This window comes from Bombus affinis, chromosome 7, assembly GCF_024516045.1.
Source record: "Bombus affinis isolate iyBomAffi1 chromosome 7, iyBomAffi1.2, whole genome shotgun sequence".
NCBI classification, from domain to species: domain Eukaryota; kingdom Metazoa; phylum Arthropoda; class Insecta; order Hymenoptera; family Apidae; genus Bombus; species Bombus affinis.
This window is the reverse complement of record NC_066350.1, coordinates 4,692,939-4,708,709: the sequence shown is the minus strand read 5'-3', so window position 1 is coordinate 4,708,709 and position 15,771 is coordinate 4,692,939. Positions and strand designations below refer to the sequence as shown.

The window sequence follows — 15,771 nt, the reverse complement described above, 5'->3', positions numbered from 1 at the left end:
TTCACATGCTATAAATAGTTCACACATTTATTCTATTTTTACTTTTATACAGCTTGTTGTTATGTATAGCTTACTAACAGAAATCACAGCTTTTATTTGTATTTTTGTAGTATCAACACTAATATAGCAAAGTAGTGAGATCATTAAAACGGAAAGTTTACATTATATGTATACACAAATATAGAATGAAGATATATATTTGTTATGTATTATAAATAATATAGTAGAAAATAATTTAGAATACTAACAATTAAGTTGATTGTAGTAAATAACAATGATGGCTGTATTGCATAAACAGTAAACAATGCCTTGAATGAATCAGAAAGGCGACATTAGTGACAATGTAATATAATTAAATATTAGAATTTATTGTTTATGTCTATTGTATCCTTTATTTCATGTAATAAATGTTTATGACATGTTAATATTTTGTAAGATTTTATTAACCTTGATAATGTAATATACAAATATTAAAAACTACATAGTAACAAAAAATATTTCATCTGAGCGCAAATAATAGTCCATTTTATTTTTTCCTAAGTGCAATTTATGCAATTTTTTATTAATTATTAGGAAACATACATTATTTTTTAAGACATATATATTACAATATATCTATGATAATAGATAGTATACATATATTTCACATAGTTCTAGCACAAAAATTATGAAAGATGAATAAGCATACTTTATATACAAAGTATACTAGTAAAGTTTGCAATAATATATACATTATTGCAAAAACACTTTTTCTTTTAATTATTTTAATGAAAATATTATGAAGTATGTTAACACTTAATCAAAAATAAATGATAGCTAATAATTTACTTATCAAATGCTAAAATTATACATAAACATCAATTATATATAAATATTTTAATTCGTTGTAATTTTGTTCATAAAAAAATAGTTACAAAACTTCATAGCTCTATTAATTTTCTATTAAATATTTGAAAAGTATATTATCTACTATGTTAACACATATCCAATTTATTATTAGTAGGTGGTGCATTCAATCCACCAATGTCACCAGATTCAAGTTGTTTAAGTAGGCGAAAAAGAGCTGCAGCTTCCCTAATGCGGCTAAATTCAATGCAAAATGCTTGCACTTCAATAAAGAGTTCTTTCACATTTATGATTTTGTTCCTAATTAAGGATTGCAGAAAAACACAAACCAAACGTACTAACCGATTCTGCATATAACGATCTTTTATAGTTTCACAAGTAGAGATGCAATTACTAATGTATAAATGAACAAATTCTGTAGGTAGATCCACAGTAGTAGTTAACCTATTGACTACTTCCATTGAATGAAGAGACATCTCCATATTTACCAAAACACTAAAATATTCTGTTATTTGACTCGATTGCATAAGTTTCAACAAAACTTCAATTGCGATCAAAGGGTTATTCTCTACCAAATCTGGTAGCTTTCCTGGAGTAAGACCAATATGATATACCAGTTTTGGATCTTTATCCAATTCATTAACAAGATGCTGTTGTTGTTGTAACGTCAGTACACTTTTGAATGCTTTGCCCATTAATCTGCGAGCTTCTGCACCAGCAAAATTTGAGACACACATAGTAGTATCATATTCAATTGTAAATTGAGATGGTTCTGTGATATTGAACCATGGTAATTCATCGACTGAGCGATAAAGAGGGGGTACTAATCTTAAAAACTCAGGTTGATAACTTTGACTACATAAAGGTGGATCATTGGCAGTTAAAACTTCTGTCATGTTTTTTGTTGCATTTTTATCGATCTCTGTTACTTTAGAATGATCCATATCAGGTAAGATCACAGGATTTCCACATTTGGCGATGGAAGGTAATTCTGAACGACGCTCTGCTAGTTGTACTTGTAAATTACTTAAGTCAACAGGTGGTACAGATACAAAATACAATTCATCCACAATTTGTCTTGGAGTTTTCTTTAAAATGTCCTTTTGGTTATATCCCAGTAAACTTATTAAAAGATTTCTTTCACATTGTGATAAAACTGGTATGTGTCCTGAAAAATTTGTCTTTGGTACTCCATTATTTGTATCTTCTTGGGATCTTAAAACCTGTACAAAAACAGGTGCAAATGGTGTCGATGCTAGTGTTTCTCCTCTATAAAGGTCAAATAACAATGCAACTGCTATTATACGTTGAACATTTTTTGGCAATAAATCTATATGCTGTAAAAGGAGAACCAATGTCATTCCCACTTTAAATCGATCTTCTTTCGGAAATATTTGATGTAACTGATTACAAAGATTTTCCAAACTCGTATCCAGATTTTCTTCTTCAAGGATATCCAATAATTTTGATAAATCTTTCGGACTAAGCGTCATAATGCCTCAATAACAGATTGAACTAGGTTATAGCACCTCGATTATATCTTTTTTCCACGATTATATTCATGAATATCGAGGTTCAAATATAGTAATCCATTTCTTAAATTATTAATTACATATAACATATCAACTTACAGTATTTTAGTATTATATACATTTAATTTTGTCACATTTTTTATTTGTTACTTTACAGGTTATGACTAGAATACATGTAGGACTACACGTAGGAATACATGTAGGATTCAATTATACGACCATACTATCAACTCAATAGAAAATAATGAATCATTTCTATCGTAGTATGGAATTGAGTGTATAGAATTTTAGAAAAAATAGTAGAAACAGTAGAAATATATGTACTATATCGTAGTAACAGCAAACTACTTTAGCGCTATCTATTTCATTATTTGTATCGCGCCAATTTCAAAACTCATGCAACATATGTATATGCATCAATATAATTTCATACATTTGTTGATAAATTTATGTACAGATTAGTTGTGTCTGAAATAATTTACAAACTTATACGATTCTTTCCAAAAGTCCATATTTTGAAATGCTCTATTTCTTTTTATTGTTCTTATTAGTAAATATTATTTAATTAGTCTAAAACTAAAAACAAATATATATAAATAGTTCGTATATGAATATCTCTGGTTACACTGTGCAATTCTGTTGTTAATAAAACTATATAACATTAAACAGATACATATTATGTATATGTGTTTTCAAATTGTTTATTACAAGTAAATAATACTCATATATAATATGCTACATTCTTAATTATATATATATACATTTAATTTGTATATGAATGAAATATATATATATCCATATTTCATCCATGTACAAATCTTCAATACATATCTTCATCCTGAAAAAATACTTAATATCTAAAACCATTATATGTAAAATTTCAGCTTACAATAAAGAAAGAAAATGAAATGAACTATATTTTTTCAGATTACGATCTATATCTTTTTGCTTGAGAATTTCCGGTGTATAGAAACTATATAAATTAGAAAGAACTATATATATGTATATGTATAGAAATAGCGCATTATGACACGCTCAAAGTATATTTAGATTTGCTAAGATAAAAGATAGTTGTAAGTTTGATCATTCATAGTTTAAGGAATTTATAATTATTATCTAATAATGTTAGTAAATGTAACTTTTTATAGTAATGGTACTTTTAAAACAACTTTTTTGCTTTTTAAGTCGATTTACACATTATTACACATTAGCAAAAGTTTAGTTAACAATAATCCTTATGTAAAATTTAAGTGATAAATAACAGTCACAAACTAATAATATTCTATTTTCTAAAATTCTATTTTCTTATTAGTAGTTATATTCTATTTTCTTATTATTACTTATATAGTAATTTAACATCATATATGAAAGATTTGAAATTTTCATCTCCTAATTACCTCTATACGTATTGTATGTATTCATCCAAATTACACGTTAATCATTGATTTATTATCATTTTCTTAAATACTTTTATCAAATAATATATACTATTGGCTGATGTATCATCATTCAAGGGTTGTGAATTATTCTTGAAAAATGATTTGTAACAATAGCGGCGCGTGCGTTTCCGCTTTATAAAAATTAATCCATATAAGAAGCATTTCTTTACACTCCTACGGCTTACATTCATGCAATACTTCTAGGCTAGGTATGAGGTATGAGAAATACGGTCAGCTCTGAAACGGTGAAGGAATGCCAGGGTCCCCCACTGATCTCGCATACTCGTTCCCTCCCTGCCCCCGGACCTCTGTAAATTGTGCAGAGATGGAATCCCCACCTCATAGGCAGAAGCACCTGTTGCGCAGCTACCTGTTTTACTCGATCCATGGGGCCGTTCTCTCTTTTCTCTTTCTCTTACTACTTCTTCTCTTTCTCTTTAGTATCGTGCACGGTGTCACGGCAGTAGGACGGTTTCCGATCGCGGTGCTGATTCTTCGGTAAAGGGCAACGACTCACGAAGTGAAAATAATGTCTTCTTGTGCACATCGAATGGAATCGCGGTGAACAGTGTGAAGCCTAGTCTGTTCAAAGGTTTAGGACGGATATTTCTTGGAGAAGAAACGTGAGTACGCTGCAGCAGCCAGGTTGGAAATGCATCGAAGGAGAGTTTAAGAAGGAGCAATGGAGGACGAGCCACGAGATACCTGTTTTGGGGCAGGAAATGTGGCAGGGGCTGTAATCGGTACTTTCCTTACAACAATTCTCCTGCTGCTGGTTGCTGCGCTCCTTTACAGACAGTGGCGTAGGCACAAGGGTGAGTCCTCGTATTTCATAGATATAGAAATCCTATCAACTGCCGGTAATAATGTGTCATAGGATTCGTAATGACAGATCGTGGTTTACATTCATGATCCTGTGTTCGCTCGAGCGCGCTCTAGCTGTTAAATTCAAGCTATTGCAACGACCTTCTTGCGACAACTAATTTGCTCATTCAAAGAACCAATGGTATTTTATCATTGAGGATAACAATTTGTTGCACTTACCGACTTGTAGTCATACTTTTACGATACCAGGCGCATATGCAAAGTCGATGAGGTTTATTGCACAATAAATCGGAATTTATTCCTACGCGTTATTTCTCCGCAACTTCTATAGAAATACATCAAATGCACGATGCAAACGAACTCCGCCCTGGCACGCGGAACAATTATATGCATGTTTTCTAATCGATCGACTGAAAGTTGGGCAATTTAGACACAACTGATGAACTGATAGATGAAAGAAATACAATTATGTAACTAATCGATGTTTCTCAATAATACAACTTTGTGATGTAAAACATTCTGTAAACCAAAACATCGTGTGTCATTGAAAATGTAGAAAAGATCTATCTATTGAAATGACCTACTAAGTAGATTGGTTAATCTCCGAAGAATTGTCATAAAAATTTTACATGAATAATTAGAGATAATAGAACGATATATATCGTGATAAAAGAAATTCAAAGAAATATTCCTTGTCATTTCGTACATTCTATCAACGTGTGTTGCATATTACAAACCTTTTCGCTATTGCGTCGCAATTGATGCGTATATCCACGCAAAAGGTAGACCTTGAAGTGCCACTCGAGAGACACAATAAGACACGAAAGTCTCTCTAGCTCGATACATTGGAATCTCTATCTGGTGGAATGATGTTTACAGATTAGAATGTAAAATATCTCCTACGGAATGTGCATTCTTTACTTTGGGATCGACTTTTAGGATTATAGAATATACTACATGTGGAACGTTAAATTGGTACAGAACCGATATAGATAGTTAAGCAATGTTTTTCAATTCAAAATAACATATAAATATAAGAAGAACTACCAATTCAATTTTTGAACTTTTCTCCTTTTCTTTCTTTTCTTTTACTTACCTCGGAATTACCAAATAGTTAGAAAAAATTCCTATATAATTATAGTTACTTATATCGCTTAGCATAAATGATAATTGCATTTATAAATATTTATTAATTCTGTTTGAAATTTAAATCACACGCAAAATTAATTTGTAGAAATGAAAGTTTAATCAATTGCGAAATGAATATGATTGTATAAATATATAATGAAAATAAAAGTTAAAATAATAATAGCAAGTACAGTAGGAAAAGATATTAACAGCGACAAATGAATGTTGTTACTTAAAAATGATGTTACTTAACAAGTATCGAATTACCTAATAATGGATAAATGGAATCTGAGACTATCTGAAATAATCGATTCAAATTATAAGAACTCTGTTATAATTGAAAATATTTGATACATTGGATATAAATAGCGATTCATTTAATGGTAAAAATTTATATTTAATATTGATTAACTTTTATATAAATGTGTAGAGAAACAGACACACATATAAAATTAATCATTATCTGGTCAAATGATGAGCATAGTAGTAGAGTGATAATGTTTCAAAGTAAATTTAAAGCATTTATAGTAAACAAATATTCTTAAAATACACAAATTGAAGTTATTGTTCGTTATACAAAGGCCAGTCGAAATTTACTTTACTATCTCGATAATATATTGTACTACATATACATACATATACCACTCAGTCTGTGTACCGTATAGTACTTCCTGGTACATATGCGATACATAGTACACCAGTACATACATATATTCTTATTATAAATTAGTTTTTCTTTATTATAAATTTTATTATAAATTAGTAGAAGGAACTGAATAATAACGAAACTGACTAATCGTGTAAATTAAATCTACCGAGGAGAATCGAACTTATTACACGATTTAAGTTTCTTCGTAAAAATGAAAAATGCACTTTGAAACAACCAGAGTAACATGTAATTTTTAATATATGCGTAAACGTAGTAGGCAGACAAGAGTATGCTAAACGCGGCAAATAAGCGCAAATCTAAAGAATGATGTCACCGTATGTAGTAATATAATTTACGTAATATCTCTCAAATATCTCTAAAATGACCAATATCCATTATATTTCCTTATATACATAATTTTTTTCATATTAATTCGATGCGTCGTTTAATGCATCGTACGTATGTACATATAATCTATTCGTCTAGACCGTTAAGTCAATATGTAATATTAATTAGTAATAGCGTAATAAAAGAGTTTTCTGTTGTTCGTATAACACGCGTTTGTATCTCAGTTTTTCTTTCAGGATCGTAAAACTTAACTTTCTTGGCGCTTATTAAGATCCGTCTGTATATTATAACAAATGAACATAAATGAGCACGAACAGGCGGAATCAGATAATTCAAGCAGTAGCTGGCATCAACGAACTACAACGATATCGAATAAACGCGTATTATACGTATACCATAAAAATCGTATTCGTTCTGTTAATTAATGTATCTTTTAAAAAATTTCTTATTTTTATATAACATATCGGAATATGTTACAATTTGTAAACAGAGAAGGAGTAGTTAAATTACTATAAGCGTAGCTTATGCGATAACAATGTCATGTAAAAAAATATATCAAATTCCGATAGATAGGCAATATGGTTAAGCGAAAAATAATATCTATTGAACATTTACTCAGATAGAAAGTAATTTAAAATTCAAATACTTATATAATAATTTTCCAGGCCAAGTATTCCGCCATGAGAATTTATTTTATTTATTATAAAAGTATATTTTAAAAGTAAGTCCTATGAAAACATTCATTTTTAATGCTTTGAAATAATTAATCTCGATCAATAATAATATCAAAGGAATATCTTTAGGAAAACACTTAGTACTGGTGACTGATCCAGAAATCGTCGAAGAAGCCTATGCCTTTGACAATCCTTGTTTCAAGGATGTCACAACATCGTCAACTAACCGAATTCGAGAGGTACCGGTGTCTCTGACAACTGGAGACACTTCAAGCAAAGATTCTGCACGATGGTCTACCTCCTGGACATCCTTAGGACTGGGCTCGACTAACCGCACCGATAAACGAAAAACTCTCGACGATTCGTGCCTTGGGGTAAGTTTTATCTCTTCTTCACCCGTTTCACGATTTAATACAGAAGCTATATTGCAAATGAAGACATAACGCTGTAAGAAAAATACGAAAAGAATATGCATATCTTCCTCTGTAGTAAGCGATGTAAAAGTTTTCGATGAAGCAGGCTACAGTGATTATAAAATAAACATTTCGTTTCAATATTCCAAACATAGAAGGTATTGTGCATAGCCAAATTTGGTTGGATGTACAGTTAATCTAGCCATCTTCGATACGTGCCTTTATGTTTCTTGGCGAGGAGGAAGTCCATGGCGTATGAGTCGAATTATAAAGCTAATTTGTACAAAATGAACGTTTGAAATGTATGTAAGAAGTGAATATAAGAAGAAGCACGTAATATAATAAAATCGAAGTTTCCTATGTAGATCAAAGAACACTGATGATTTAAAGGAATAGGAGAAGAATATGTTAAATATCATTTTAATATGTGTAATATGATTTGTTGAAAGAAATAATACTTGTAACATTGCAATTATCGATAATGTGTTATTTTCAATTCGACTAATCAGAGATTTCTTTTTATGCAGCCAAAAGCAACAAGGATCAATATAGTCAGCTTAAAAAGCCGAGATTTCACAGGGCTGGGATTTAATATTTGTGGCAATATGAGAGAAGGAATCTTTGTTAAAGATCTTCTACATCGTGGACCTGCATCGGAATCCGGTCGAATACATCCAGGTTAGTCGTTATTTTTATATCCGAGAATTAAATATTTTAAAGCAATCGTTATACCTTTATAACCAGTCGATAATTAGCCAATTTTAAATTTACTTGACATATTTTCAAATTCGATTCTCTTGAAAACGAAGATTCGGTTAAAAGAATTTTATTCCACATCTCCGACTTATTCTTGTACGTAGAGTCACCCTTATTAAATATTAAATATACGTAAATAGCAATAAATTTGAAGGAACTTAATTCTTTTCCATTACTATATTCACAGGTGATCGTATAGCTAGTGTAAAAATCAGTTTTCGGAATATGGTTTACGAAGATGCCTTAACGATTTTAAGTTATGCTTCCCCATACGACGTAAAGCTCGAGGTAGAAAGCGGTGGAATTGGATCGAAGCCAACCACACTTTTGAAAAAAAGTGTTGGTCCCAGCGCGGCAAGAATTTGCCATCCTTTATACAGGAGTCAATCAATTCCAGAACTCTCACAATCGAAGAGTATTGCGAAAAGACTCTTCATAGTTGATCCGAATGACTCTATCAATTCTAACTATTCGACGATGAATTCGACTTTAAAATCCACAAAATCCACACCAAATAGTCAAATATTTGAAAAATGTCATGACGAGTCCAAGGGCAATCACTATAAATTTGGTATTAAAGTTTTACCCTCCCTTGATGGAACTGTTCATCGCATTGAAAATCAAAATGAACATAACACAAATCTTGAAAGAAAACATTCAAAGAAACTCGATACAGAGAAACATTTGTCAAATATGAACGAAGCTTCCAGAGTTGGTGACAAAAAGGAAGAAGCTCAATGTCAGCAAACGTCACAAGTATTGCAAGTTCCTAAGGGGAAAAATGATACCTTCGAACTGCATAACGATACATTAAATAAAAGCAGCAAACTTAGTGATGCGTCGATTCACGTACCATCCGAAGTACCAACAGAAGTTCATAACGCAGCTATGGCCGCTCGTAGAAACCGAAAAAATAGTTCTGAGCTATTAAATATGCCAAAAAATATAGATTCCATCGAGGTAGAGGATTCCAAAAATCAGCAAAAGAATAAAAGGAAAGCTCCACCACCACCAAAAAGCAATAATTACGAAATCGAATGTACTTCTACTATGAAGAAAAATTCGTCGGCTACGAAAGAATACGATTTGAGAAAAGAAGATGAAATCAGTAGCATTACTGATTATACGGATTCTTTATCCGAATATATAAAGAAAGTACGCGAAACTACAGAGAGAGTAGATCCACGTGTAGAAGAAAAAGTAGAAACTTTGATAATTGATGGAAGACATTCTGAATCTGACACTGACAGCGAAATTCAAAACAGTTTTACGACTATCGAATTGAACTCGGCTGATATTACAATTCATCGGACACCTGTACCGGAGACAAATAACGACGAAGATGAAGAAGACGATGTTTACAGGAAAGCTGCGAGCTTAGGTGATCTATCAAAGTACGAATGCAGAACGTCGGCGACGCTTGAAAGAGCACAAAGTCTGGATATGACTGATACCGGCACGAAGAAACGTAAAGCACCTCTACCACCGGAGGATATTAATGAATCTACGGAAGATTTAACTAAACTTGATCAAATGGATACTTTTGATAGAAGATTGTTGAAAAAGTCGAATGAATGGGGTAATTTAGAAGATGTTGTATGGCGTAAAAAACAGGATTCGGAAGATAAGTCGCAAAGATCAAAAATTAGAAAAAAGAGTAATGGTTCGCTCGAACGATCTAAGTCTTCTATAGAAATTAAGTTAAAAGATGAAACTTCTGACTCGAAAGAACTAAATCCTACAGACGACGAAACTAGTATCGAACTTTATAATCTTCCCTTGAGCAAAAGACTTACAGAAGAATTTATTCATGCAGAACGAATGTTCAATCCAGATGAAGATAATTCTCTGATCAGAATTGTTAATGATGGAAATGTTATTAAAAGTCCTACAGTTGAAGAAGTAGAATTACAATTTAAAAAGGAAATCTCATTACCCGATGATCTTAACAATGATAGTATGATACTAAATGAACAATTTTCGGATCATGATGAAAAAATAGTGAATAAAGATTTCGAGAAAGCTTTGAAACATTTTGAAACATACGTACAAAAGCCGACATTATTAGATTCCTCTAAGCATGACTTATTTCGTTTCAAAAACTGGAAGGAAGATAGTTCATTAACGTCGAATGAAATGATTTCATATGCCGGTAAAAAATCTGTCAATGAAGAACCAGTGACAAAAATTAATATTAAGAGAGGATGCCATGCATGCGAAGAGAACTGTAATCGTCATGAAACCTGCAAGAAAAAATCATTTACAAAAAGATCATCAACCCCAATACCTTTACAAGATTATTCTCCCAATTCAATGGAAGGTAGTAGTTCCAATTCGATAACAATTAACGACGAAAAGGAACAAGTCTCGATGTCCCATATCCATGGATCTACGCTTAAAGATAAAGAAAGTAGAAGTGAAAAGTCATCACTAAATTCGAACTCGTCGTCAAGACGAGTAATTGGAGTCCCCATAAATCAAAGAATCGATCGAGAAAATGACGAAGACGAAGACGAATACGAATTCGGTTCTGGTGTAACTATAAATAACAAAAACTTATTTGACCGTGAGGATCGTCGTAACATTAATAATATTAGTGTTTCAAGTGGTGAAAACAGTGAAGATAGCGGGTTAGTTGGTGAATCAATGGATTATAATCCACAAGACTTTGATAATCGACCACCACTCCCAGATACGCCAATGCCACAAAAAACGACTTATATTACGGAAATCAAACTTTCTACTAATAGAGAGGAATTTCAAGAAGATGACAACGAGAGCAGTGAAACGCTTTCCACAGTGGAAAGTAAGGGTAAGAAACCGATGCAAAACGAAATCAAAACGACTTCAAATGGAAAACCTACAACTAATAAAAAGCCTCCCGTTCCTCCCAGAAGAACAGACATTACGAAATCTAATAAAAAAGGAAATGCGGAAAAACAAGTTATTTATGTAACCGAATATAAATCTAATGAATCGAAAGATTCAGATGGTTCAGACGCGTCTCATGAAATCAAACAACCAGATAATTGGTCCGCAGAGACATGATCGATAAATTATTTTAGGAAATAAGAAATAAAATCGGACATAAGAATAAAGTATTAGCGAATTACAAATAATCAATAATGTTTTCGAGGTTTTAGATTGAAAGTAATAAATACATATTATAAACTGAAGGAGCAATTCTAAACATTGCAAATTATTAGCAACATTTTTTTTACTAATCATTTCTTTTTTTTTTTTTTTTTAGTACAGGAATAAGACAGATATTATAATCAAGTATGAAAATTTTAATACTATATATAGCTAAAATTAGAATATACTGTACTTAAACTTCTTCACATGGAGAAATCACATCGATCGTAATATGTATGTACTACTTATAGTGCTCATCCAGAATAGATCTGCTCTTGAACTAGTCGAAGAAAATTTTACCTAGTATCTTCCTCAATCTTCTGAAAAGACTGGCTCTTGTTTAAAAAAAACATGTTTTTTGATCATTTGATAAAAATATTTGTTGTTATAATTATATTTATTTTATAACACATTTCTTGTTTTAAAAATTATTACAATTAGAATTTGTATTATATATGATTCGCATCTGTGTAAAATAGTACAGTATTAAAGAGTATCATACATACCAAAAATTGTATGTATTTTGCACGCGCGTTTTTAAACATCATATTTTGTTACAATAATAAGAAATCACAAGACTATGGTTTAAAATATTCCAGAAATAGATTAATGAAATTATTAATACATTTACATAATACATGGTTATAAATGAGCAATAATTATACAAATCCATATTATTGAAATTTCAAATATAATATTAATTAACTTAATTATAAATATATAATTCATAGAAACAATATAATTAGCAAAATCATTCAAAATTCACATTTTATGAAAACAAATTTAAAATATTGTAAATTTTTTAATATATTAATTATTACTATATGTATATATATTTGAATATTTTTTATCTATCGAATGCTCGTATACTATCAGTACTGTGATAGATGATCTATTGCAATAAATGATTTATGCGTGTATTAAATCACGATTTATTAGAAATTTACATATACATGTGTATAATTATTAAACAAATTTTAAGATAATAAATACCTACTAACTAATGACCATATGATATATGAAAATGTTAACACTAAAATTATTGATTCGATTATTGATATTAGATGATATTTCACAATTTGATCAACACAAATTCAGTACGAGGCAAAAATATTTATTATAAGTTTTTCTAAATTTTTTTATATGTGTAAAAATATAAATATTTATGGATATGACTGTAGTAAAAATTCATTTTTTATACTGTACTTTATATTAACGCAATATTAACAATAATAGGGTAACATGGGGCAAAGCAAAACTATAACAATATGAAATAATGTTATTATAATGTACGAATATTATATAATATCCATACTATTTTATTACCATGCATTATCATTCCATATAAAAAATAAATGAATAATTATAATAGTATCATTTTTTAAATATAAAACGAATATTTTTTAAACAATGCTGATAATTATTAACATCTTTTTACAAAAATAGCTCATATGAAAGCTTATAAACAATGTTTATATTATAAAATGTACATAAAAAATATAATATAACGATAAACGACGACAAAACCAGTTATAAAGCTTTGGTTATACAAACAGTATAGCAATATGTTTGTATACATTATCAAATTCTATTACATTATTATTTTACCAAATAAAAGTTTCTCTATTAAACTTCTAACCTTCTAAACTTTCTACACTAGAAAATATGTTCTATCTGTTGTAGGAATCATGATTTTGGTATTTTCATAATTCTTCTATATAATCATATTTTCTTCATTTTAAATAAATATTAATACAGACAAATTTACGGCAAAGTAATCATCATTGAAGAAAAATAAAAAAAAAAATGACAAAAATGTAACAATCATCTTTACCTCATGTTACTCGCCATTTCACTGCAGTTTGCTGCAAAATACTATGAATATATGTACACAGAATTTTGCCACATTTGTTTATTGATATATATTATATATAGTAAACATTTAAAGATTCTATTTCATGTTATTAAATCCGTCCACTATATATTGTTAATTGAGAATATTTGAAAAACAAGGGAACATAATAAAACATTATATTATACGTATATATGTATATAGGACAATTTCAAGAAGCTAATTATACATTGATTTAACAGATTAGTGAAATAAGCAATCAATAATTTGTCATAATTATAATTACATAATATTATCTCTCACTTTATTCATCTTCACTTATAAATCATATCAACGTTTTGTATGTGCATGTAATTTTAGGGTAGGAAGTGTTTCAAATTATTATCTCATCAATATTGAATATTTGAGATGCAAAAATAATCACACAGTTTTATATTTAAAATTGTTATTGACGCAAATCCATTTCATCATGGCTTCAATTTCAAATATAGAAAATTATTTCTTATAGAAAAAAATAGTATTTATATACATATATATCATTTACATAAATTCTAAATAGATCTATTCTTTCATACTGATCTTATAAATTAAATGAGATGTCACAAATATAAATATAAAAGCATACTTTCAAAATTATTATATCAATCTTTTTCATATTTGAAACTTGACAATAATTTAATACATGTGTAGGATTTTGGTTGAAATATAGGTGCTCTTTCTAGTCTGTTTATTCGGTAACCTGTTTTAGAACCATCCTGTGTGCATTTCGATTATTTATAAGGCTGTGTGCATATGTGAATATAATAATTCGAAAAATAATTTCTTGTATAAGAAATTAAATAAATATATAAATTATGCAAATTATGCAAAAAAAATATCTTAATTTTTAAGTGAAATAATGATATATGTTTAAACATGCCTTAGATTGGTATTGATAGTGAAAACTAAATTTTACTTCTTGAAATAATTTTATATGTAAATATAAGATCATGTTTGCTAAAATAAGTCATCTATTTCGTAATTTCTTCAAAATTAAAATACAATTTTATTTGTTAAATAATATATATATACATTTTTATTAAGCAAAAGAGTGTACAGTTAGAAATGTTTTTTGTTGTAAATAGAGGCCAGTTACGGATGTTTCGTTATGCATGATTCAATTCAAGAGGCAAATGATCAAAAATGACAACTTTATTATAATTAAATTTTCTTTAGAGTTCTTAACATTACTAAGACTTAAATAACAGTTTGTAATTTTTAGGAAAGTAATTAAGTAAAATTTTTTTATATGTACGCCAAAATAATGTACTATACATGTGAAATCCATCTGAGTCACATGTTGAATGATTTTACATTTTTCTTAGTATTAACTTAACAAATTAAACAAAACAGATTAGTTCATTTCGATGTTAAAAAAAGAAATTGAAGTTTTAAAATAAAAAAGAGGGAATATCTTCAGTAGTATTTATCTGCTGCTAATATTGTCCAAGAACATTTTGTACTAATCTGTAAACAATGCTATTTAAACATTCCCATTTCTTGTATATTGCTATTTTTATGCGTTCCTTAATTGTTATCTACTGTAAACGATTCTTATTATATAAGAATCTAACAAAATGAAGGATTTTATTGGACCATATATAATCATAAAGTGCAAAATATTGTAATAAAATTATAGACATTAATGTTAAAAATAAAGAATCAGACAAGTATTTACTAACAAAACGAATGTAACAGTTTAGAAAATATCTATATAATACGCATACATATATTAAACAAAACTCCGTTTTCTGTATTTAACTAGACTTCTTGCAACGATACGAAATTTTTCGAATCGTCTGATGTATGTAAAATGTTGTAAATATATGTTATTGATACTTATAATCTGATGTATTTTAATCATTTCATTATATAGCTATGAGACCAGTTTTCTTCGATGCTTAACAAGATTTAAGCAATTATGATAATTAATTTTTAGTTTAGCTGTATAAAATAACAAAGATACAAATTTGTATGTATTTTAAAAATATTTTTCCTATCTTCACATTTAGTTTACAATTTCGTTGGAATCGATCGTACTTTTATAAATTAAAAAATTATCGATAAAAATTTATCATCGAATTGAGGACTATACTCGGAAGATATTTCAAATGAAAAACTGAGGACCACAATTT

General features: G+C 29.3%; 2 protein-coding genes across 2 annotated transcripts; one reads left to right on the top strand and one right to left on the bottom strand.

Annotated features, from left to right (window-relative positions):
• Positions 1–421: 421 nt before the first annotated feature.
• LOC126919034 (CCR4-NOT transcription complex subunit 11) lies at positions 422–2,744 on the bottom strand. Its single transcript, XM_050727709.1, has one exon. The coding sequence runs from the start codon at positions 2,337–2,339 to the stop codon at positions 975–977; it is 1,365 nt and encodes a 454-aa protein (XP_050583666.1). The 5' UTR covers positions 2,340–2,744; the 3' UTR covers positions 422–974.
• A 1,414-nt stretch (positions 2,745–4,158) lies between these two features.
• On the top strand, positions 4,159–15,481 carry LOC126918855 (uncharacterized). The gene is made up of 4 exons (XM_050727291.1): positions 4,159–4,632; positions 7,571–7,815; positions 8,382–8,532; positions 8,798–15,481. Exons 1-4 carry the CDS (start codon positions 4,500–4,502, stop codon positions 11,656–11,658), a joined length of 3,390 nt encoding a protein of 1,129 aa, XP_050583248.1. The 5' UTR covers positions 4,159–4,499; the 3' UTR covers positions 11,659–15,481.
• Positions 15,482–15,771: the final 290 nt, after the last annotated feature.